Source organism: Phoxinus phoxinus (genome assembly GCF_949152265.1).
Source record: "Phoxinus phoxinus genome assembly, chromosome: 25".
Lineage (NCBI taxonomy): Eukaryota > Metazoa > Chordata > Actinopteri > Cypriniformes > Leuciscidae > Phoxinus > Phoxinus phoxinus.
The window spans coordinates 14994752-15020985 of NC_136900.1; the positions used below are offsets into that span (position 1 = coordinate 14994752).

Here is a 26234-nt window from a genome sequence, read left to right on the forward strand (position 1 = left end):
GCTTTCTTATGTCAATCCGTTTTAGTGGCAGTAAAAGTTAGGAGAAGACCTCAGTATCGTGGAACTAAGTTCATAACATACGTTGGATTAACAACGAGAGGTTAAAGGTCAGAGGTTAGATTATAGGTTTTGGTCAGCGTTTTAGTTTCTCACTTTAAAACAGTGGTGCTCAACTGAGGGGTTGTGAAAATGAGTCTCTGGTCAGGAAAAAGAATGAATACAAATACAAATAATGAAATATGCTGTGAGTTTAAAGTCGGCATGCATGAAACGGAAGCTGAGATAGTTTTTTCTTTCCTATTGTGAAGATTATCCGATTGAAACGGGCTTCTTGAACATTTGGCCACCGAGTTTATGGTCTGGTGGGTTTAGAGAGTCTGAGCCTGAGCTTAACATTGCAAGATTTCAAGCAAATATCTCGGCTATGTGTTGCATCACTGTTTTTCCTATTAAACAGCGGAAACATTTTGGACAGCACTTTGGGTTCATCATTAAATAAGGGGTTGATCATTCAGAATGCAAGATTGGAATTCACACCATTTGGGGGTTTAAACAAAGGAATGAATGTGAATCTATAATTGGTGAAAATTCAGCCTTGAACACACACTCCCACGCAGAGTCCAGGAAGGAGCGTATCTCACTCTCATTACTGTACAGGCCTTGAGGAAGTGCAGAGGTATGACTGATGACAGTGCCAGGATACTGGAGAGCTATTGCACAACAAAGAATAAGAGTGTGCCTCTGTGTGTGTGTGAGAGCGAGAGAAAGGTGAAGGAGAAAATCTGTACCGTGACTGATGGAATGCAGCCTCTAGAGAGCCGTACCAGGACCTCAACGTCCAGAATATCAGCCACCAACATTACAACATCACCCCAGAGGCCTGGATCAGCTGCGGCCTTTAACACACACTCACACACACACACACATACACATACACACGCGCACACACACACACACTTCCATCTACTGCTTTTGTGAACTCTGGATGTTATCTCTGACTTTTGGATACACTTTTTCGGTTTACTGGAGCATGCACTAGTTGTTGGGGGAAGGAAACTGATAATAATGTAATGCTTTTGCATAGTTATGCTAAAGAAATAAGTTTATTAAATAAGAAATAAGTAAAGCGATGTTAGGTTTTAAGCGGCATTGTTAGGTATGACAGGTTGTCATAATTATATAACAATTATAAACGATGCACAGTGTGTTGTGTGACACTGACACATCCAAACCCGAGGTAAAAATAAAGCTAAATAGAAATATATATATATATATATATATATAAAAACTAATACAAAAGGACAAAAGCACATAACAAAATGACTAAAAATTAAATTAAAATGAAAACAGAATACAAAATTTTTAAGCGAATTCAGGAAATTAATGAATACTATAATAGCATAAGTATGACACTGAATCTTGGTTCTTACAGTACTGTAACAAAGTGGCTCTGTCAAGTGGCATTGACAGGCGACAAGTGAACAGGGATTCCGAGACGGCCCATTATTTAAAATTGGAATTTCTCTGAAATTAAAAGTCTTTGGGAACTTTTGGGATATTGGAAGTACACAACTGCAGGAAATATATCACACTGGGCAAGTGATTTTTGGATATTTTATTACAAAATTCTTACGTATTGTACCTTTAAAAAGAATAGAAATAATATCCTATTTTTATAGGCTGTTTAGCTATGACATCAAAATGTAAATCATCCAATTAGATTTTAGAGTCTGAGTTACCATTTTAGAATGTTTTTCATGGAAACCACTACTTTAATAGAAATCACGTTGTGACCTTTCCTAATGCCTGATAAACATATTTTCATTAGAGTAGTTGTTTTATCTCGTATTTGTTGGTTTTCCTTCATTTTCAGAGTGTGCAGACTTTTTGTAATTTTTTTTCCTTTAGTTTTGGTCAACACACTTCAGTTGGATGAATTTTTGAGGCGCGTGAGTCATTCTTCAGAATGCTTTTCATAAAATATTGATTGTGCTGTGCCTCTACTAATCTGACAGAGACTTAATCTAGAAACATCATCAGAAAGAGCAAAAGGAGACAGGATGACTTAAAAGAATGAAGAAAGACAGAGACTGGTGATGTTCATCCTAAATGACAAACTATAGTCAGGATTACACCACGGTAAAGCCCTCACATCCTCACTGTCAAGCCACATCTAATCCCATAATGGCCCCCGACCCCCTGATAAACAAGCACATGTGAGGCAGAGGGTCAGGGATCCACCTCGCTCATCTTACCTCTGAGTCTATCCGATAATTTATCACTCCCTCTCTCCCTTATCTTATCCCGTGAATGAACGGGCTCTCTGATCGACCACCGCTCGGGTCATAAAGGTGTCCTGCGCGGCCAGCTGGTCTGGTGAAGGGAGCAGCTCCAGGTGTTTTCAAGAATCAGATGTAGACGGCATCTTTCCTCCTGAACTCGTCACTCTTTGTATTCGATTGGTATTTTTTGTGAATAATGTATAATAATGTTAAAGCGTTGAGAATTTAACTGAATTGTGATTTACGAGATTTCACGTTCAATGTCAACCTTTCTCCCTCTTCTCAATCTTCAGGATTCTTTGATGAATAGAAAGTTCAAAAGAACAGCATTTATTTAAAATCTGTAATCAAATATAATAAAATCTATAATATAGGCCTTACTTGAAATCACATGCAATCTTAATCTAACATACACATTCGAATATTGAGCCTAAAACCTCACTTACATTCGATATTAAATGCGAAGGAGCTTTTGTTTATTTTGGAAAATCACAAAAGGCTGTCTTCTATGGGAAAGGTACTGGATGGATGGAATCACTTTAAGCTTTCCAAGAAGGCTTTTTGAATACTCGCTTTGAGAAAGATGGAGCTAAAATTGAAAAAGACTGCCGTGCATCAACGCTTTATTTTGAAATCATTCTTCAACCGCTGCATGTCTACATCAAACTAACGCTCCTTTTGAGAGTTTTGATGGGCCTGAGATGCCCCTAAAACTTCAAGACTAAAGACTGGAGTCAAACTTTTATCAGCGTTTGGAAGGATCACAGACAAGAGAGTTCAGTGAGAGTGTGAGTTTCTTTCATCTTGTGGTATCAGAGCCAAAAAAACAGGCCGCTGATTAGCAGGTTTCTTTTTTTTTTTACAATCATCTGAGGGAAAAATGAAGGTACACACACATAGAGAGAAGGTGAAAGTGAGATAAAAACAGAATCGCAGGCTTTGTCTATCATTTGTTTTGACCCCAAACCCATTATGTCCCCTGGCCAACAACTATCAAACACAAGACTGCTAGTCATTGGTCATTTCAAGCTAAATGAGGCAGTGCTAAAGTTTCATTCCCCTGCCCCCATTTGAAGATCTCCATTTCAAGACCAATTATTCTTTCGATTTGAAGTGGCGAGTAAAAGCGCACCCAGAGTCCATTGGAAGTGGACTGTGCCGGAGTTACACAAAGCAGCCACCTCGCCTTCAAAGGGCACTCGGACCAAATCTAAGACAGAGATTAAGCGCTGTCTCTGTGAGATATAGAGGGACTTTTCGGCATGAGTAATAGGGTGGAGAAGCTCGCTGATTTACGCAGCACTGGGGGCCAAGCAAATTGTTTAAGATGGAAAAGGCTAGACGGCCACGACTTGGGCTCCAGATAAAGATAAAATATCAGCAGATAGCTGTGCATTTTTATGGGTGTTTTAATATAGAGTATGTATGGTTGATGGGAGGCCTTCGTTGAATGAAACAGAATGTGATTGTAGGTTCTATTTCCAATTTTTTCCAGTTCATTTTAATGAGTATTAGGCTAATTGCAATTTTATTGGCAATGTGTTAACAGCTTATAATGAAACTTTTAAAACGAGACCTTCCCGACTTCCTATGTTGTCTATGAAGCGTGTAGACTGATTTTTAAGTGAATGAGTCGGGACGTTTTTGCCGGGAATTCAAAAGGATGTGACGTTTAAGCGCACTACTGAGAGCTTCTCTTCCGTTGACACGTGAAATTATAGGATACAATGTTCAGCATAATGTCGAACAAAAGAGCCATTCTGTACTCTGTGTCACGCAAAGAAAGAAGGTATTTATTCAAACTCTCACATACCAAGATCTATAGGCTATAGCCTAGGCCTAATCTCAAACAGTCAACTCTATAACTTAATCAAACTATCAACAGTCTAATACTAGTTACCTCATCTGTCGACATGATGCCGCTGAATCGGAATGCTCCTGCAAACATATCCACATCGCTATGATCAGATGCTTACTTGGTTTTCTCACCGCTGTCATTTTTGTTGTGTGTTTATTTTGTTACTGAAAAGCGCGCAGTGTATCTAAACGTCGCTCTCAGCAGCGTAGACGGCGTCGAGGTGCCTGCAAAGGTATTTCCAACTTCTTTTTACTTCTATGCGAAGAAACAAAAATACCTTCGCCGTCATTATATCGGGGCCATGAATAACATTCAGTCTCTTTTACGTTACACGAGTGCTAGACCTACAAGCAGCACGAGCAATAAATTGCTGGCTGGCTGCAGTTCACTTAACGGCCACCGGTGTCACTAATAACAAGGGTTTCTGAATTCTACTGAAGCCCCCTTTAATTGTAAGGGAAAACTGAACCTGTTGTCCCTCATAATATATATCTGAAGAACTATTTCTTACAGCCAAATTCATTTATTATAAATTACCTGCAGATTCATAAAATAAACCCCAACATCAAAATGAGCAAACAATTATTAAGTCATAAATGTTAAGATTCCTCTTCATAAAAAAATAAAATAATAATAATTCAGAGCAGAATCGGTGCTTAACATTTCAAGTTAATGCCAAAAGTTTAATTTTTTTTTACAAAATAAAAAAATAATGACTGTCGATAACAGATATATACGACAAACATACAAATAACTCTCATTAAAAAAAAAAAAAAAAAAACATTTCCATCCAAATATGTTTCACATTTATTTTCATTACTTATGTGAGTCACATTTCCCATAAACAATTTTGCCTAGATTTTTTTTTTTTTTTTTTGTGTGTTTTGGCTGAGGATTAAAACTAATATTTACAACTTGACCACAATCGCTCAGCCACATAACCAGTGTGACCTACTCATAAATTAACTGGTAAGGTCAAAAAGAGTGGATTTTTACAAACAGCATGGATGAGAACTTCAGTGGAGAGTTTTACAATTCCAGATACAACATGTTGAGGACGGAGAGTTTGAAGAGTTTAATTTACAACAAACATAATAAATTAGTCTAAAAACTACTTAATTAATTGTTAGATACATAATATTTCACATCCCAAATCTCAAAATCTTATTAAAAGACGTAAGGTTTCCTCACTGGAAACAGATACTTGTACATTGACACCACTGTAGTGTTTTATAAGGGCCCGTTGCGAGCTGCCTCTAGGGGGCGCTGCACATGCAGATAAAGAGTACTGTTGCCTTGTCTTGCAACTCCATCACCTGAACTATTATAAAGGAAAACCGACTTTTGCTTTTCCTTAAACAAGCTGCAGTTGATGCTTTGGACCCAGGAGGAGCCACTGCCAATGGGACGGGGCTCAGATGGCCAGCTGCAGCTTCGTCAGATTCCTCTGGTGCATATTGTGGTGCCGGACAAGCTCATCAGACCTGGCAAACTTCTTCTGACAGTTTGGCCATCTGCAGTTGAAGGGTTTCTCACCTGAGAGAGAGAGAAAGATACAAACATTAGGATGGAATCGAAGGTAAAAGTAGAGAGCAGTAAGAAGTAGCAGCATTATTAAATAATATTGAGGTCACCTAATAACACTGGTGTGTTATATTTCTAAAAAAAAAAACGTTAAATAAATAAAATTTTAATAAATTTTGCTTAATGCAAGCAATAAAATGCAACTAAGCATTTAATTGTGTATTGGATAACAAATAATAATCAAAATAAAATATTATTTAAATTATTTATCTACTTATTAAAAGGAGAAAACACTAATTGTTTGTTTGTTGGTTGAAAATTGGTAGAAATTCATCAGCCACTTGAAAGCATGGTTGTCCAAAAACATTGAAATTTATATATTCAGAAATCAGAATTTTCCTACAAAGCCTTTAGTTATAGTTATCATTTTGTATATTGTTGGGCCTGTGCTAATTCTGATAATACTAATACATTTCAGTCTTATTTTTAGGACTTTTTTTTCACGATTCACGATTGAAAAATCCGTTTCAAGATCGATGATATATTTCAATATTATATATTTCTGTTTCATTTATGTATTATATGTATCCATTATATTTATGCCAAATTTGTTTTATGATCTCAATAGTCACAAATTTATTTTCATCTTTTTTTCATCTTTATTAAATGCATACACAGTTAAATTTTGAATTTACATCTGACTATTTAAAAAAGTTGAGTACCGGTAATTATTCTTATTACATTAAGTAACTCACTTTTACTTATGAATACTAAAGTAGATTTTTTTCTCTAGAAGAGGAAAATTGACTCAATATTAAAGAACTGGTAACATTTTAAGTTTAAAAAAAGTACTGGTAATAAATATTTTGGTTAAAAAAAAATCAGTCAAACTGATATCAGTCAATATATGGAGCCCCTAAAGGGACAGAGTGATGTAAAAAAAAAAATTCAATGCTTTTACATTCTCTTGTAAATGTTTTGCGTTCCCTCAAGAAACTTTGCGTTTACTTGAAAAATGTTTGAGCTCATCCGAGCAACTTTGCGCTCGCTCGCAAACTTTTTGAGTTCTTTGCGAGTAAATGCAAAGTTTCTCAGAGGAACTCCGAGGTTTCTTGGGGGAATTCAAAGCTTTTACGAGATAATGGAAAAGCATTGAAATATGTTTTTTCCTCCCATCCCATATTTTTTCCACCACCATGTCCCTTTAGGCGCTCCGTAGTCCATCTGTAGTTGAGAACCACTGCGATTCAGTTAAATCTACTGATTTTTCAGCATTCACTTTTGAATACAAACTGATAACATAATGCTAAATAAAGGTGACCTCTGAAACTTCAACTATTCAAAGAGTGGAAAGAGAGGAGCAAATCATGAAAAAATGAAAAGGTTTACGCACTTGTTTTACCTGTATGTGTCCGGGTGTGGGTCTTAAGGTGGTCTGACCGTGAGAACTTTCTCTGACAGGTTTCGCACTGGAATGGCTTAACGCCTACACACACACAGGAACATACAAGTGTGGTCACACTCACACACACAAGGAGAGAACGGGTACAGGCTACAGTAGAGAGACCATGCCAAAATGTGTCAGAGAGAAAAAAAATCGTCTTGAATTAAGTATGTGAGATCAATGTCCAAAGAGAGTCTGGCCAGATAGCAATACATCAGCAAACACTTGTGCTAAATGTTAACTCATAAAACTGTAATGTTTCCACACACTTGGAACGCGAGTGAAAATGTAAACATTTAGCCGACCTTAAGTCGACAACTGCAGACTGTTATCACACCTTTTTGTAAAAGATATGAGAAATGAGCAGGATTCTACTTGCGTGGCAGTGTTTCTATTGGTGAATTCGCATGCTAGTATAGTTTACATGCTAGCATGCAAGTTTGGGGTTTGTGGGAAATCCCAAAATCAATAAATCTATGTAACAAGTATTCATGTAAAAAGTATGATAAACTGTACTTCTTTTTCACAAGAGGGCTTAGATCTGAATCTCCAATCGTTTGTGTCCCTTACTGAATAGTTTCACATGCTACAAGGAAATGCCCGAGGGAAAACAGCAACAGGAAGACAGAAATAATAAGGGACAGAGGCGCAAACCTGTGTGTCTTCTCTGGTGTCGTTTTAGCTGGTCTGATCTGGAGAACCTGCGACCACAGTCTGTGAAGTCACACTGATAGGGTTTCTCCCCTATGAGTTTAATACAACCAAACATGTTAATGATAACCTTAGCATTTGTGCTAATGGTATTTAATAACATTTGTGGGTTGTCTTACCTGTGTGTTTACGACTGTGCATCTGTAAGTGAGAAAGTTTAAAGTATCTTTTGTTACAGCCCGGGTAGGCGCACATGAACGGCCTTTTTTCGTTGGTCTCGGATGAACGCACAATGGCGGGTGTAATGCCCGGTACTCTCCGCACATCCTGTGAGAAAGTCGACAACATTCAATTCGTGCTACAGCAAACGCTGCGCACCAAACAAGACATCCGAACCCACTGCCCATGCGGAAAACCGCTAATGATTAGCATGCCCAATCGGTTCATTACTGCAGAATTAGCTGTGAAATGATTATTCAGATTTACCCATGCTACTGATATGGGCTCTAACTGTGAACGGTTAGTCACGGACGTTAGGCAGGCCTTATTTCACTGCTTCACTCCCCCTGTTCCTCCCGTTTCCCTCATTTGCCCACTGCTAAAGCCCATCTGCTCTTAATTAACTAGTGCTTAGCATAATGGCGTTTCCGCACGCTGGCATAGTAATGAATGAGTGTTAAGTGTTATTGATAAGTAAATGACTAAAACTGTTCTACTGCTGTAGTGCCAGACTTATATATTGACCCCACGGGGATGATAACACAGCAGGCTAGGCAATACACCCCAGCGGGCTAGCATGCTACGTCTGATATTTATGTGACAGTTTAGTTCAGATTAGCTGTTCTAAATGATCAATTTTAACTAATGTATTGTATACATTCACATTGTTCGAAATAAAAATTTCAATCAATCAATCAAACATTCATCCATCTGAAATTGTTCTATCTATCTATCATCTGTCTGTCTGTCATGTATCTATCTGTCTGTCTGTCTGTCTGTCTGTCTATCAATATGTCTGTCTGTCATGTATCTATCTGTCTGTCTGTCTGTCTATCAATATGTCTGTCTGTCATGTATCTATCTATCTATCTATCTATCTGTCTGTCTGTCTATCAATCTGTCTGTCTGTCATGTATCTATCTATCTATCTATCTATCTGTCATGTATCTATCTGTCATGTATCTATCTATCTATCTATCTATCTATCTGTCATGTATCTATCTATCTATCTATCTATCTATCTATCTATCTATCTATCTATCTATCTATCTATCTGTCATGTATCTATCTATCTATCTATCTATCTATCTATCTATCTGTCTGTCTGTCATGTATCTATCTATCTATCTATCTATCTATCTATCTATCTATCTATCTATCTATCTATCTATCTATCTATCTATCTATCTATCTATCTATCTATCAGTCATCTGTCTGTCTGTCTGTCTATCTATCCACCCCCACCCTAGCTGAAAAATTGGCCATTACGCATTTATACAATTAGAAAAGAAAGAGTAAACAGAGAAGTGGGGAAAGGCATCCCATTCTGAACAAGAGCAGCTCTGGAGTATCTCTTCTTTTACTGCTTTAAGGCCGCTGACAGACATTAATTAAGAGCTAATGATTTATATGCATGAGCAGCAGGCAACTGGAAACTGCAGCTTTACAGCTAATGGACTTTTTTAAGTGATTCCTCTTCGCTTTTCATCCTGAAATGCCTTTCAAATCTCTCAGCTATTTTGGCAGGGGCCTGCTTCCTCTCGCATAGCCTTCTCATTGCGTCAGATGGTTCTCTTCAGCACCTTCCTTTTAAATGAATGTCTCTTTTATTATTATTAGTTATTTAAGGCACTGTATCACACTTCTAAATCTTTTCTTTTTCTTTTTGAGTTATTCATTTTAGCAAGTTGTATAATCAACCTTTTGATTAAGGGTCGAGTATGTAAGTCCCTGTGTGTCTTTGTACGCCGTGGCCTGACCTTGGCCCAATGTGAGCACATCCCAAGAGCACAAAGAATCTTAGTGTGTCCTGGGAGTGAACTCAAGTGTGCCGTGAGTTAGAGATACTGACCTGAAGGCCTCTGAAGACACCGTGGGTGTGGATGCGGTACTGCGTGCTGCAGCTGTAGACCATGGGTGTGCTGGGGTCGCTCTCATACCCTCCTGCATGACTGTTTGTGTTCAAAGGGGAGAATATTTCGTTATCAGTGTGTGATCAGATGGAATAAAGTGAGCTTTTTCAGAGAACTGGAAATGCAAACTGAATGCTATAAGTATAAATAATGTGATAACATTTTGTGACTTTTAAAACATGGGAAAAATGCAAATTTTTAAAAGTTTGGGATCAGTTAGATAAAAAAAAAGCGACAGTTTTTATAATTTTACTAAATATTTATATTTCAAATAAATGCTTTTTAAAAACTTTATCAAAATATCCAGAAAAATAATGCATCACATTTCCACAAAAATATCAAGCAGCACACCTGTTGTCAACATTGATAATAATTAGAAATCTTTATTATTTTCAGCATATTGGAATGATTTCTCAAGTTATTTTAACTGTAATACTATTTCACAATATTTATATTTGTACTGTATTTTTTTATAAAATAAATGCAGCCTTGGTGAGCATAAGACACTTCTTTTAAACATTAAAAAAATCTTACTGACCCCAAACTTTTGAAAAATGTACATTTGTATATATTTTTGTACATGGAAAACAAGTCATCAGATATTTTTACTAAAAAATAAGACAACATACTGATTAATAGTGTGGAGATATGTTATATGTTGAGAAAAAACTAAAATGTAATACACATTTAATTAATAAAAAATTAGTCTACACCTGTTTGTCTTAAACTTTATAGTTAATTGCATTGATAACTAGAATATCACTAAGACGTGCTTTTTGATGCATGTAAAAACTATTCACAAAATGTAATTCTACCTCATAACTTTCCTACTTATGTACGACAGCCGATAAAGTCCTTCCTAAATCTCTCCATGCATTATTTCACAAAGTTTGGATGACATATAGAGGGCATTGCTAGCCATAAAATACACAGATTCATGTCTTTGTAACTCATTCTGACATTGGGGCAAATTGCTCCCCGTTTCAAAGAGCAATATTTTTTGCCCTAAACATTTGAGGTAGGGCCAGTCAGAGAGATGAATGGGGAATGTATGGTCTTGCTCACTGTTGAACTTCTGCCTGAACCTCAGCGGTATGCCTTTTTACGTCGCGCTGTAAATACACGTTTCTCAGGACAATTCTGCACCATGTTTCTCCTTTGGAGAAAAGACCACACATTATGTTACTGCGAAGATCTCTGCCTTGCTTGAACAAAATTTCACGAATTTTGTGTAACAGTTCACGAGGTATAAAGTTCTCTTTGTCTCTATGCAAGACCAGCCAGACAGAAAGACAGTCCAAAACAGCATCCTGCAGTAAATCTTCTCACAGTTCATTCATTCACCCAAGCCGAACCACCTTGGTCTTGTGACAGACGTGGGATTTGGAGGAATGCGAAGAGCTTTAGATTGTTGGATGTATATAGGAATGATTAAGTTTGGATTGAGGAGCCACAGCAACGCTTCCATGGCAGCCCCCTTGGGATCGATCAGCGTGTCTGATTTTTCCTCAACCGAAACCAGCACCGTCCTTCTCATTTATCAGCACATGAATCATTCCGTCACCCAGGGCTCCACTGACTCTTTCAGAGAGGCTGGAGAGAGGTCACAGCCTCCTCCCCGCCTGGCCGAACGTGACTGCGGATTCTCGCTTGGGTCCCAGGGGGAGTAGAGGCTGTCCCATTGTGCACTGATGCACTTCCACCTCCCCCCTGCACGGCTCCCTTCCTCCCGGCGGGACGGCGCTCGGCCTGGTCAAGGCTGAGGTGCCACTGGCATAAATATATGGCAGGATATCATTCTCTAGCCAGACAAAACAGGCTAATTCTGTATGTGCACACTCTACTCTCTGGCACAAACAGAAAGATGAGAAGAAGAAGTTGAGGGGAAAATATTTTTGCTTGGGGGAATCAGACTACACTGGTTGCGCTTTGTTTTTAAACACACTAAAATATTACTGAAAAACACATTCTTGGTCTCAAAGTTAGTTTTAAGCTGTATGTGTTTCGCTAAAATTAATCAGACGTAATTTGTTCAGTCGGACTGGACTAGTATGTTTGTGATAAACTAAAAAGTGCTGGCTCATAAGAGTCATCCATTTAGGAATCACTGGTTGCGCTGTCAGTTTTTGATTCACTAAAAATAACCGATTCATTAGAATAATTTACAAGAGTCACAAGAGTTCAGAATCAGACTACACTGGTGAGGTGTATGTTTTTGTTTCACTACAAAAAAAGCCTTCTTATAAGAGTCATTCGTATTGTAATCTGAGTACATGAAAGAGGAAGTTGTTACTTGTAGCCAGGCTACATGCAATATCCAATCTGGCCCAATCTTCATGTTTCTTAAAACTCATGGCCTGAAGATATCTACATCCCAATATTTTGTTATAGTCATAGCACCACATACTGGCTACAGGAAGTGACATCTTTTACGCTGCAATGCACTCCTAATATTTGTAAAAAAAAATATTAAAATGTTATATCAAATGTTAAACATGCTAGCAACATGCTACAAACATGTTAAAACCAAGTGGGCCGCACTAGTCCTGAAAAGTGAAGCCAAAGCATTTCGATCGCCCCCTGGTGGCTCGCTGCAGTGTAGGTCATAAACCCCGCCCTCTCCATGTAATCGAATGGGACGCGAGCCAACCTAAAAAATCCAATTACACTTCAAATAATTTTCAGAAAGATGGTTTCTGTCATTTTAGGTAGTTCTTCACACAGACCTTCCGATAGGTTTGAGTCTGCGGGAGTGGGTATGGACAGAACCTTGATACCTCGGGATCACCTCAGGATCACTACTGCGCAAACTCTGGCTCTGAACGACGTAAACGGAAACGGCCGTTACTGGGATATTTTGGCTTAATTTTTCTACAGTGGAAGGAAACAGAGACGCGCTGTCCATGCTAGCAACACTTAGCTAGGGTTAAAACAAATTATTAATGCCATGACACAGGAAGTTGTAACTCAATGTCTAATCTGCCCCAAACATTTTCATAAAAGTCCTGGTCAGAAGACATCGACATGCAATATTTAGTTATAGACATAGCGCCACCAGCTGGTAGCAGGAACTGTGGCACATATAAATGACTTTGACTCCTATATTTAACCATTTAAACACATATTGCCCACCGTTCACTGTTTTCTTAAGGCCACCGGGTGGCGTTGGCACCAGTGCGAGGGCCCGTTCATCGCTGCTTTAATTCGTATTGGACTACATTGATCATGCTTTCTGTTTTGCGTTGTTGATTCAGTTAAATAAGTAGCGCAGGAAACTCTGTCACAACATTTTAGAACAGTTTTCTGTATGAATGCCTAATGAATGCTCTGGCCAATGTTCAACTATTTGCAATGAATTTAAAATGGCTTTTCTGACATCCATGGCAATGTACCATAGAAGAAACAGAACCCAAACCGATGTGGTTTGCACACATAATTCAACTTGCATTCAGACCTATTATCATATTAAGCACCAGCTCAAACGAAGCCTATTATAAGTCCTGAAGCAAATGTGTGCTTATCCAAATCACAGAAGAATGTCCTACATGACAGGAGCGGGTCACGTCGACCTACCTCTTTATAGTGGATGCCAAAGGGTTGACAGGATTCCATCCCATGCACTCCAACTGTGACGCCATTTGATATAAATTATCGCTGCTGGGATTGAAAACAACAGAAACACTATTTAAGAAAATATGCATGTACAGTATTTTCCTTTACAACGAGCACACTTTAATATTAAAAACCAGCAACCACCGCCACATGTAAAGAATGTGTGGATGAAAAATAGCCTTTTTGACAAAGGCATCCTGGGTAACAGCGAATGAATGTGTCATATGCGCAGAAAAAAAAGGAGTTTACCCACACCACCGGGGTGATCAGTTAATCAGGTCATCCCTCTGACCAAAAACCTGCCATACGTTATTAAAAGCCTGTCCGTAGAACCATTAGTTACCCTGCCAGGTGCTCACCCAAACACATAGTTTGGATTTATCTACAGCAACTCTGACATCATAGTGTTTCATCATAGACAGGCAACAGTATACGACGGTATGAACTGGTACCTGGTACTGTGCTTGCTTCACTGTTGAAGGAACATAACAGTATTTCAGCATCAAGAGTTTGTTTTGAGAAAATACAGTTATGCCATATGGCCCTTTCACATGCGTGTTAAAATGTTTCAGGACTATTCCAATAATGATAACTTTAAATTAAAGGCATATTCAGCACGTTTAATTCAATCAATAGCATGTACGGCAATTTAGCATTACATTGAGGTAAATGGAACCAAACGTAAATGTTAAAATCCTCACTGTTTCAAAAGTATAGCCACAAGACGTACAGTAAACAATTATGTGTAAACATGATTTCAGCGTGCAAAAATTTCTTACTAGTCTTTTATGTGTAAAGTTCCAGTTTTACAACTCATCGCAATGACAATGTTCTACCTAAAACCTTAAAACGACAGTAAAAAAACACAGCTTTGCAGCACAAATAATGCAGTTTTTAACAGAAGAATTAATGTTAGTGCTTTCATAAAATTACTTTTAAATATATGATTGAGCCAGACTGTAAATGTTAAAATCCTCACTGATTCAAAAGTATAGCCACAAGACATAGAGTAAACAAAATGCAATTACATGATTTTAGTGTGAAAAAATTGCTTACTAATCTATTCTGTGAAGTTATATCAGATTTTACAATTCATTTCCATGTCAAGGTAATGCCTAAAACCATCAACTTAAAACGACTATTAAAAATGTGAAAAAAAAAAAGTTCCTGTTCTAAATTTTTAAGTACAATCAACTAGGATGTTTAAGTCATTTCAACTTAAAGTACATTAAACTGACTTTATCTTCTTGTAAAACTTATAAAAAAAAGTTGAAATTGCTTAACTTATTTTGATGAGTTAAAGCAATATAAAAACATGTTGTCATAACTTATACAGTGCAGTGGTTTTAGTGCACAAAAAATGCTTACTCATCTTTTCAGTGTGTAAAGTAATATCCAATTTTACAATCCAATGACATGACAACATACTGCCTATAACCTTAAAACGACTGTAAATATTATGATTTATACAGCTTTGCAGCTCAAATAATAGATGGTTTTAACAGAAGATGTCAGTTCTTTTTTTAAACATAAGATGAAAAATTGCTTTAAACAGAGTCAAATACACGGAAAGAAAAACTAATAGTTTGGTCAGATATAACAGTGGTCTGGTAGACTCCCTGTACAACATGGTCTGGATCTTTGTTTTTCATTTTTGACGCACCAGACGCAGATGCAGGAAGCCTGTAGATTGTGAATAGTTTACACTACATCTGCCTTTGAGATTAACAACAACCTAATTTAACTTTGAAAACCTGGACATGTTTTTATTCCAGTCACCTAGTGCTACCTAAAAAAAAATAACAACGTTTTAACCAGGAGGCCTGTGTAAATACAGGGCTGTAGGTACCAGGCATTTGATTTGAGAAGCGGCACAGCATTTTGATTTGAGGATTCACAGCCGCCTCACTGCGGCCTGTTTATTACAACGCAGAGAAGCGGGAACTGGAAAATGCAGTCTGACCTGAGTCAGAGTCCTCTTATCATCCCAATTCTGTTATTTTGAATCTTTATGTTCCCTCTGCGCTGGAAAAACAACATGGCGAAAGCATCCGAGGAATGCGAGATGATTTTGGGGCTGTAGTACTCGTACTGGTAGACAAAGTTGCGAAGGGAACTCCACCGAGAACAGTTAACCACTTATCAGAATGAAAGAATTCCGAGCTGGTCTGAAAGTGCAAACGGGTGGTGGATTAAAGCGTTTGTCTTGGCGTAGTACACACTGCTGTTCAGCACTTGACCTTTATTAAGCATGTTTGACAGAACCCAGCTTTGATTTGGCAATATTCTGTCAAATGAAATTACACCGTTTTGCATTTTTAACCCCTGACACTTGTAATTTGGGATTTTTTTGAGTGCTCAATTTCCTCGTATTTTTCAGAAATGTTTTTGTTAGTCTAACAGTGGATTACACAACCATTCAAAAGTTTGGTGTTAGTAAGATTTAAAAAATAGAATTTTTATAGAAATTAATAATTTTATTCAGTAAGGATGCATCACATAAATCAGACATTTATATAACACAGTATTTATATTTCAAATAAATGCTGTTACTTTGCACTTTATATTAAATAGAGAATCTTGAAGAAAAAAATGTATCACGGTTTCCACAAAAATATTAGGCAGCACAACTATTTTCACTATTGATGATGATAATAATGTATTTTACTTGAGCAGCAAATCAGCATATTAGAAAGATTTCTGAAAGATCATGTGACACTGAAAACTGAAAATTAAGTAAATTTCACTGAAATTTTACTTTTTGACCAAATAAATGCAGCCTTGGTGAGCATAAGAGACTTCTTTAAAAAAAATATCAAAAATCTTACCGACCCCAAACTTTTGAACCGTACTGTATTTTGATAATGCACTTAAAAAAAAATCCCAGCAGAAACTTTATTTGAACATCCTGTACGAACAAGTTTTCTTCCTTTTCCTCTTGTTGCTTAATTTCCCCGCTTCCTCTACGTGCTCAATGGCAGCGTGACTTTTTGGAGCCGCCATAACAGATTTTGAAGCGTCTCTGATTGTTGCACAGGCCTGGTTATTGAACCGAACTGGATTTGAACTTCCTGCGCCCAGAGTGTCCTGACAACTATCAGTTGGACTGTCTGTAGCCAGTCTGGACATTTTCCCTATTATATTAAATTGCATGACGTCTGTTTTTCTGTTAAGGCAGCATTTCAGAAACATCTGAAGCGCAATGATGTACATGCAGACGGAGAGAGAGGAGTCAAACATGTGTGAGGAACATGTTTCAGAAGACCTTGAGATGTTATTTGTGTGATGGACAGCCCTACCTGTTGTACGGGTTCCTCAGGAGCAGAGCCTGACTTCCTGTACAGCTGTCAGAAGGAGTGTGACAACCGTACACTGGAGGAGGGACAGGATACTGCTGCTCACCTGAAATGTAACACACATATTAATGAGAAGTCTTTGATAGCATTTCAATACTTTGAATTGACCATATATATACACACACACGTTGTGTTTTCAGGTTTTATTGGGACTTTCCATAGACATAATGATTTTTATACTGTACATTCTATCCCTTTATACTAACCCAAACCTAAACCTACACACACACACACACACACACACACCATGTTGTATGTATCTATTATATTATTATCATTATTTACTAAATCATATCAGTATTATCTATTTTATATACATTTTATATTAAAAGAGGCATTAATATAAACATTATATAAATACTATAAAAAATAATTATAAAATATAAAAATACTTAAATACATTCTTATTTTTAATATTAATCTTTTGCGTGTATTAATTTTAAATCATGTCATGGTCTGAGTTGAACAGAACTTTGGGACAATTTCTTTTGTTTTTAAATAAATGTATTACGTATCAATAAACATGACGTGATAAGAGATAAAGAAACAAATTGTTGAACTTTTTTTTCTTAAATAACTAGAACGTTTCTATTTTTTTCTCTATCACACCTTGGATAACAACATTGTGTTTGATTTTTAATACATTATGTTTTGAATAATTCCCTCTATAACCAAATTAACGAGAATGAACATTTGCGCACTTTGTTTTTCTTGAGTCCCCCATGGAAAATAGCCATGCCTGGATGCTAAGAGTATCATAACTTTGCAGTTCCAGCTAAACGCATGATCGAGCATGTGTGGTGTAGTCCGGCTTACAAAGGGAACATGAGCGTGAGGGAGGGTTATGGAGACGCAGCCGAGTACACTTCGCAGTTATGAAAACAACAGGCTGAGTTTCTTTGAAGCCATAAAGCACGCAGAACCCCTCGCTCTCTGTTTCGAGTGCAAATGAGGAATCGCTGCTTTGGCTCATCCGGCCCCAATATTGTGAATGCGTCCCATGGTAGTTCTAAACATTCCGAAAGGGATCTTACATTGCAGAGTCTTCTGGTCACTAGCACAGAGACCTCAGGGAGAATTTACTGCGGCACAATGAACACCAAAACCTCCGGTTAGCTGTTTGCTGATTTTCAACATTATGACGTGCATAAGAGCAGAGAGGACTATGGGGAGAAAGAAGAGTTTGGGCTGATTTACTGTTCAGCGATGGGACGTTTTGTGCAACTTGCCCCCTGAATGACATTACAGAAACCGCTATGTAAGTTCAAAGAGCAAGGGCAGGATCTCAAACACGCCGAAAGTGTTTGCAGATTAGAGTCTCCTCCAATAAATGCATTTATACAAACACAATAAAATGTAATTTAGTGCATGGTGTGTTTGTGCACTGCTCACCCATGTTGCTTTGCTGCGAGATGGGGTCCTCGTGTTTGAAGGAATGGTTTGGAAACTGCGAGGTGTGGTGGGAAGGCGTGTGTCCGTAGTTCGTGCTTCCATCAAAAGCAACTGTGCCGTAACCTGGGACAGAAAATATAAATGAAGTCAGCAATGTTTTAAATATTATTGTAAAACATTTTTTACATACATTTGAAATAGGCTATAGATCTTCTGTTGTAGAAATTTTAGAATTGCCAAATTGCTCCGTAAACTTCAAAAGTTTTCTGTTGAGATGGAAATATTTTAAATATATATTTTAAAACAGTTTCAAAAATATTTGAAATATAGATTGTATACCATTTATGTTTTAGAAATTTTAGAACTTCCTAATTTTTCGGTAAATGGCAAATATTTTCAGTTGAAATGGAAATATAAATGAAGTCAGAAATATTTTTAAAATGTATTTGGGCAAATAAATGGCCAGAAGTGATGTCCCTACAAGTTCAAAATATGAGAAAAATATTTTAGATTTTTTAAATATGAGGGATAGAACAAAACACTAAACTTGGTTAAGGTATTTATCTGACAAAATGATTTAGCAAAAAAGGCAAACTACAGGTTTTATTTACAGTATACAAAAAAAAAGAAATGCAGAGACAAATAAAAAGTATGACAGCCTGGACAAAAATGATGTCTGCACAATTTGGCATGTTTCATTGCATTACAAATAAAACAATTGACACACAATATGCGTATAAAATCTTTAACAGATTTTTTATAATATTAAAATAAAGGGTGAAGACGTCAGTTTTGGCCACTACTATAGATCTTATACCACTTATGTTTTAGTCATTTTAGAATTGCTTAATTATTCCGTAAACTTCAAACTTTTGCATTTCAGATGCAAATATGTATATTCTATATGTGCCAGAAATAAAAACAACATCAACAAATCTCTAGTAGCTGTTATTAAACAGAAACACACAGCTACTCTCCAGATAATAGGAATATTCTTCTTTGGGTCCTAATCACCCCTCCATTGCCCAGCGGGGGTGAGCGGACAAGCTGTGCGAGGAAAACAAACGCTGGCAGGACGGTGTAGCCGAGAGCCGACACCAGGTTTAGGGGGTGAATCATGCCTCGGTCTAACCCCAGGTCAGACGTAACATCGTAAATCACGGTCTCCCACCACCATCTTCATTAATTACAAGCCAACCACTTTCACCTCAGAGAGAGAAAAACTCATTAAAGATGACCATTTCTCTTCCACCCTACCAGGTCTCAGCAAGAGCTTTAACCTGGGAGTCAGTGAAGTGCTGGTCACTGGCTCTAAGTGTGGCCTGATATTGTGAAGAGTGGCAGCACCCACAATTAATTGTAACTTTAGATTTCCAAAATGCAATTTAGAACTATAAAGTATCAGATGTCCTGGGGACTGTTAGTGTTTTAAATAAATTCTTCTATGGGGTAACTCAAGCACCCACAACAAGATCTCTCATGTCTGATGTTATTTATTATTATTAATGATCTTATTTCATTATTGAGGGCAAAATCTGCTCATCATATTCACTGTAAAACAAGAAAGTTGCTGCCTTAAGTTTTTAAGTACAATCAACTTGGATGTTTAAGTAATTTCAACTTAAATGACATTAAACTGACTTAAAAAAATAAGTTGAGTTTTTTAACTTTTAAAAAAAGGTTGAAAATTGCTTAACTTATCTTGATAAGTTAAAAGCTATGTACAGTCAAACCAAAAAATGTTCAGACACCTTGCTATCCTCACATAAATTAACTATAGTGTCCTGCACCCACTAGTAAATATCAAAAATGATATCTGGTGTCTGAATAACTTTTGGTTTGACTGTAATAACATATGTTGTCATAACTTATTGATTATATAATTTACAGTGCATATATGTTCACGTAAATTTTTACACAAAAAAAATAAATGTATTATTTATTTTCAAAATATATAAATATAATGTGGAATTTATACCAAATAGTAGCAACATGGATTAAAGTTGTTACTGCAAAATATCAAGTAATTTTGTACAAATGAGAGAAGGAGAAAATGTATTTATGTAGTCATGAAATACATAGAAAATATAAAATGTGAATTCTATTAACCAATAACTCAGGTGTCCAAGTGACGCATCATCAGAAAGGATCAAATATTTATTGTACATTTTTCTTTGTACAATTTATAACTTCAAAACACGTTTTGGAAAATGTGCAAAATCATTAGATGTTCTTTTTTTAAAGTCTGTTATTGATTTAAATACAGTCTCCAATAGTTATCGAATGATACTTGTTTTCAAATAGACATGTATGCATTTATGCACACTATTTGCAAATGTCTATATGCAAATAGACATTTACATGTATTACATTTATGCAAAAGTATTTGTCTACATGCATTTACTTTATGAAATCTCATTTAACAAAATTGTTTCTTTTCATTTGGCTTATCTGAAATCAGTTTCACCTTATTATAATCTTTCAGTTTTTGAAATATTATTAGCAGGTGCAGTTTTTCGTCTTTGTTTTCATGCAATTTGTCATCATGATATTTTTCTTGTCTAAAAATATTTTTCTTGTCTGACTGCAAAATCTTTATTATCCCATAAGTTGAAACCCCCAAGCCAGTAACCTAAAGTTCATTATACACTGACACAGCAATGACCCAACATGCATTAAACGCCTGTGTGATGAGGTGTTTGGAGCATATCTGTAAAATAACTGGGAACTGTTTTGCCAAATACAGGAGCATTGAGATACATAATTACTCAAGGCAGACAAATATGTGTGAGGTGATGGCCCTGGTGATGGATAAATCACAGAATGCATTTACTCACTTACTACATTACTGTTAAAACAAGCTCACATCCTGACAAACTACACTCTCTTCAAAAGTTGTCCTATAAAATAGTAATGTACTATACAAATAGCGCTAATTCCTCACATTAAAAAAACTCAAGTTTTGTCAAATAGATGACAAACTGTATTATTTTTAACTGTCTATAAAAAGAATTGTATTTGCATAAATGGTTTAGTTTGTCACTTAAGTTCTCCTTAATTCAAATAATGACATTTTCAGAAAGCATTGTTTTTAATACAAATTCATTTGAATTCATTAACAATTTTACACTACTTTGACATTATCAAACTTATTAAGGTTGACTTTAAGGCCAATGGTTGAGCAATTTAAATGGTCCAATTTCAATATGTTATGGTCCATGGATGAGCGGGATGATATACGAGAAATAAAAATAAAGTACTTTTGGTTTAAAAAAAAATAAAAAAATTCCAGCTTTACTATGTAATTGAATTCATGTATTAAGCAGACATAATTAAACTGAATAATTGAAATACAATTTAAATTAAAATAAGCATGTTATAACCCCATACCAATTTAGTGCTTCTTGTTCCTATTAATTCATAGGAATTTTTAAACGTATTGACTTTTAGGCCAACTGTTGAGTAATATAAATGGTCCGAATTCTAAATGTTATGAAATTGAGGCATACAAGATCCCAACTAAAAATAAATTACTTTTGTTTTTTCAAAAAGTCTTTTACAAGCTTTACGAAAACGGTTAAAAGTTTATTTAACAGACAATTAAACGTGTGTTAAGCAGACAACATTTAAACTGAATGACTGAAATAAAAACTAAATTAGGATAGGCAAGGTTATAGGCCTCATACCAGTAAAATGAGATGATTTGTGCCCTTAATAATTAATACAAATGTTTATATCTATTGACAAATTATGGCAGTTCGGGAACAATAAAGGACCCAGAAAAGAATTACAGTGACATTAAAGGAGTTTCTCACCCTGATTCCTGGAGCTGGGCTGGCTGTCCATGCAGTTGGACAGGTAAGGGCTATTGCTGAACATCCTGGGCTGGGTGGGTGGGGGCTGGCTGGCTGTAGGGGCCCCGAAGGCTCCGTACCTGCAGGCCCCAGTGCCAGTGAACTGTCCAGAGAAGTGCACGGTGAAGGCGCTCAGCCCACAGTGAGGGTCTTCGTGAGGGTCGGTCGTGCCCCAGCTGGGCTCCTGCTTGATGAAGGAGTGCGGGGCCAGCGAGCTGTAGGGTGCGCCGGTGTGAAAGTCCAGCATAGGAGCCCACTGCGGGGTGCTGCTCACGGGCAGGGCACAGTTCCCGTTCCCCCCAGGCAGAGTGGGCACGGGAGGGAGAAGAGTGTTGAGGTCACGTACATCGGAACCCATTTTCGTGTACTTGAAACACCTGAACGGCCCAGCTGAGAGACGAGGTCCGACGAGGATCTGGTTTGAGTTCGATTTGGTGCTAGAATCCAAAGTCAAGGTGTCATCGCTAAGTCAGGTTGGGTCACGGCCAGTAAAAAGTGCTCTTCGTTAAAAACGGCGTTGTCGTTTTCAACCAGAATAGTCCATGTCACAATGGGAGAAGAGAAAACGGGGGCTCAGTTGGGAGGTCCCAGCAGGGGCAAGTTCTCGCAGGCTCTGTGAATGGAGTGAGGAGAGCAGAAGAGAGGTTCCTCCTTTCTTGCGTGTCTGTTTTCTTTGGAGGCCTAGGAGCTCACAATACAGAGCCAGTCTGAGGAGTCGGGAGGAGGAGGAGGAGCCAGAGCTAGTGAGGAAAGATGAGTGTAACACTTCATTCATTTACTTCTCCCTGTACAATACTCCTCCCTGTATACTCATACAACATGCAGGGAGTCTCAATAAACTGTGTGTGTGTGTGTGTGTGTGTGTTTGTGGGAGTCGGCTGGATAGATAACAATGATTCAGAGACTGGCTTTTTATGAGTTTTGAAATACATTTTAGCAGACACTATAAAACTGTTAAATGCACTTCAGACTTTGGCTGTGCAGGTACAGTAATATCTTGAAGTGATATACAAATCTAAAGGATATTTAAGAGGTGTAATTTTATTTTAAATCTATTTTGAATTGCATTCAGAATTTGAATTGGTTTGTGAAGGGACAGGCCTTTCGTTTTAATTATTGTTCTAACATATGCTTCGGTTAAATAGTCTTTAATTTTGTTTCAAGACTATATTTTGAGGCGCGTGACCTTACAGCATCATAATGACCGCGCGCAAGCTAGCGCTTTATCATTAACATCCATCAAACTTAATGTTTTTTTTTTCTATCTCTCGCTCAGACGGTCTTATATGCATTATACAAATGCTGCCCCCTTTTATAATTTAGGGCGACTTTAGAAAATAATAGGCGTAAAAAGTAATGCCATGCATGGAAGGCAAAATTATAATGATTATTTTATAAGTGGGTTGTTGTAACAATATATACGAGAAAGGAAATGGTTAATTATTAAACGGCTTGTAATTGTTTTTTGACGTTATTTATGGCGGAGGGAAAAACCTAGATCATTGACTCCGCAACATCTTTTTTATTAAAACTAGTCTTTTTTTTCTTTTCTTTATTTTTTACTAAAACTAGTTATTTAAAAAAATACTAGTATAATAATAATAATAATATTAAATGCTCAATCAATTATTGGTAGCCTATTTTATATGATTTAATGGATATAGCCTATAGGCTATTCAAGTGGCCGTATCAGCCATTTTCTCCTAAAAATGAAATATTTTATGCAGCCTATCATGACTTTTTTTCTTATAAATAAAAATATACATTTTAAAAATAACTTAGGCTAAATATAGCAGCAATGAAAAATACAAAATGTAACGAAAATAGTCCCGCTTATCTACAGATTGTCTTGTTTATTTTAAAATGTTTTTTTTAACAATTAGCCTACCTATTAGGACTTATTTTAAGTTGTTTTTTATTTTATTATTTTAAATTAAAATAATGAACGTATTCATTAGGCTATATGAACGTATATGAACGACTTATTCATAGCTACCCTTTATTATGCTTCTAAAAAAACTAATAGGCTAGGCTATAAACCGAAAGCGTTAAATAATTAAATGAAACGTCTTGCTTAATGATGTTTCAGCTAGTCAGAGAAGAAAAAAAAACTTTAGGATCCATATGAACTGTTTAAGTGCAGGACGAATTTTGTTTAGATAAAGAGTTTCTTATCATCATCATGAAAAAACGAATCGGCAGGCAGGTGCTCGTGTTCATATCAACTGTTAAATAATTTAACAGTCAAATAAAAACGGAATGAGTAACGTTCTTTTATTTTAAAAAAAGAAAAGAAAGAAGTTTGTTCGAATTTTCACATTTTACATTTAATCCTTTAGTCGCAAAGCAATGATGAGCGTTTGATCGACCGAATCACTGAATCAGAAAGAAATTCCACGCAGGCAAAGCCAGTTAAAGCACATGCAATGTCCTAATGAAAGTGTTTTGTCTTAGCCTACAATTGGCGACCATCAAGGACGATGAAAGGCCGATGAAAAATACGTGATGTTGCGATGAAGACATGAGGAGGGACGAGTCAATTATAACACTGCACAATCTGCCGCGAGGACGAGAGGACTTACACACACCCCTACACACACTCCCTCAGCAAGGGCTGAGTTCCTGCTTAACCTCTGGCTCACTGTCTGGAGAAGAGTAATATTACTGAAGTCCACATCTCCAGCCTGAGATGGACCTCATCTGGAAGTCCTCATACCATCAGGTTGGAGATGTGAAAACAAACGAATCCTGTATTATATTGTTAGCACTTAGTCAATTCTTAGCTTTAACTTTTAAGCAGGGCCCATGGACATCCATAACCATTTGCAGAATACGTGCAATAACAGTAACAGACAGTGACAAAGATTTTAGTTCCACAGTGGGTTCGAAAAAATATGGTGTGACACAACACACGCCCGGCATCCAGACACTTTTATGGTCCAAGATGAAACAATATAACAATGTATTATTAATGAGAGTGAGAATTATGGATATTGTAAAATACTGGCAATCAGTACATTTATCTGTATGGCTAAAAGAAGAAATTAAGTTAGACCTAACTGACACCGTTGTACGAAAGTGGAAGCATAATATGCATAGACAGTATGATAATAGATAGGCCTAATATGATGCAGGTCCAGCATTTGGTGGTCGAAGTGGCTACAAGTAGGCTAGCTAATCGGCTACATTATGTGTTATAATTTAAGCATAGCCTACAAAAGTGCTTATTTTTTTTAGGTACGCTGTCCCATATTTGCTTATTAGCCTATTTTTTAACATTTTTATATTGAGCAATTTTATACGACTCAAACTACAACAATGAGCGATCTAGGCCTATTGTCAAACATATCAAACAGATATATTTGAGCATTAACAGGCTAACTTAATTGCCTCCCTTTCGCGCCATTCATTTGTCTGTCTTCACTTGCAATCGGAATTACCGGCTAAATACGAATTTCCTAATTAAAATTTAGACATGAACGCAAGTCCCACTGGGAAGTTGGTGGGCCACACACTTTAAACATGGCGGAAGGAAAACGATTGCTGCTGTTGACTGCTATTCTTTTGTTTTGTTTTTCCACATCAGCCATATTACATTGCCTTGTAGTTAAAAGTGCATACATTTAGGCTAATAATAACCATTTAAAGCGTATATTGTTAAATATATTGCTCAGCGAAATCCGAATCGTTAGCAAGCTGACTAGATAATGTAGCCTAGCCTATGTTATCAATTAACGGGACGCTATAGGCTATCATTCTGACTTTAATATGAGTCTCATATTAAATAACTCAATATAGGCAAGAATAAACCTGGTGTTCTCCATGGTTCCTGTTCTCCCCGGGGACCCCGACAACAAAGCACTTCAATGCGACGAGCTCGTAATCACGACTTCAGAAGTGGGAAGTAGGAAATTTCCGATAGTAAAGGCAGCAATTGTGCTGAGGATATCATACGTTACGGTTCTTGGCACATTTTGATTATGACGTAACCAGTTCAGTGAGTTTTGCTCCGACCGGTTCATTGAATTACGCTACCGAGTTGCTGCTGACTCGTGAACAGCGATCATATTAGTCTCCATTTGAATGAATCAATGAATCGTCATCAGTGCTATTGAACCTGAACCGATTC

The 26234-nt window shown here is 37.0% G+C and overlaps 1 protein-coding gene across 4 annotated transcripts; it reads right to left on the reverse strand.

Annotated features, from left to right (window-relative positions):
• Positions 1-4649: 4649 nt before the first annotated feature.
• Positions 4650-26234, reverse strand: wt1a (WT1 transcription factor a). 4 transcript variants are annotated; one of them, XM_079603190.1, is made up of 10 exons: positions 25916-26234; positions 22067-22845; positions 18252-18374; positions 16803-16905; positions 13465-13548; positions 9831-9930; positions 7939-8086; positions 7763-7852; positions 7058-7150; positions 4650-5676 (listed from the first exon to the last, which is right to left on the reverse strand). In XM_079603190.1, exons 2-10 carry the CDS (start codon positions 22461-22463, stop codon positions 5555-5557), a joined length of 1260 nt encoding a protein of 419 aa, XP_079459316.1. In that variant the 5' UTR covers positions 22464-22845; positions 25916-26234; the 3' UTR covers positions 4650-5554. The 4 variants fall into 4 exon arrangements, with proteins under 4 accessions (XP_079459316.1, XP_079459319.1, XP_079459318.1 ...); XM_079603193.1 differs by having other exon boundaries at positions 7067-7150; positions 13465-13545; positions 25916-26192; XM_079603192.1 differs by having other exon boundaries at positions 4799-5676; positions 7067-7150; positions 25916-26192.

Excerpts from the sequence above, each read along its gene's own strand:
- wt1a (XM_079603190.1), bottom strand. The coding sequence starts at position 22,463 with ATGGGTTCCGATGTACGTGACCTCAACACTCTTCTCCCTCCCGTGCCC. Across the intron at positions 13,549-16,802 it reads CTGAGGAACCCGTACAACAG|CAGCGATAATTTATATCAAA; the intron begins GTAGGGCTGTCC and ends TTTCAATCCCAG. Across the intron at positions 8,087-9,830 it reads GTGTCTTCAGAGGCCTTCAG|GATGTGCGGAGAGTACCGGG; the intron begins GTCAGTATCTCT and ends ACTTTCTCACAG.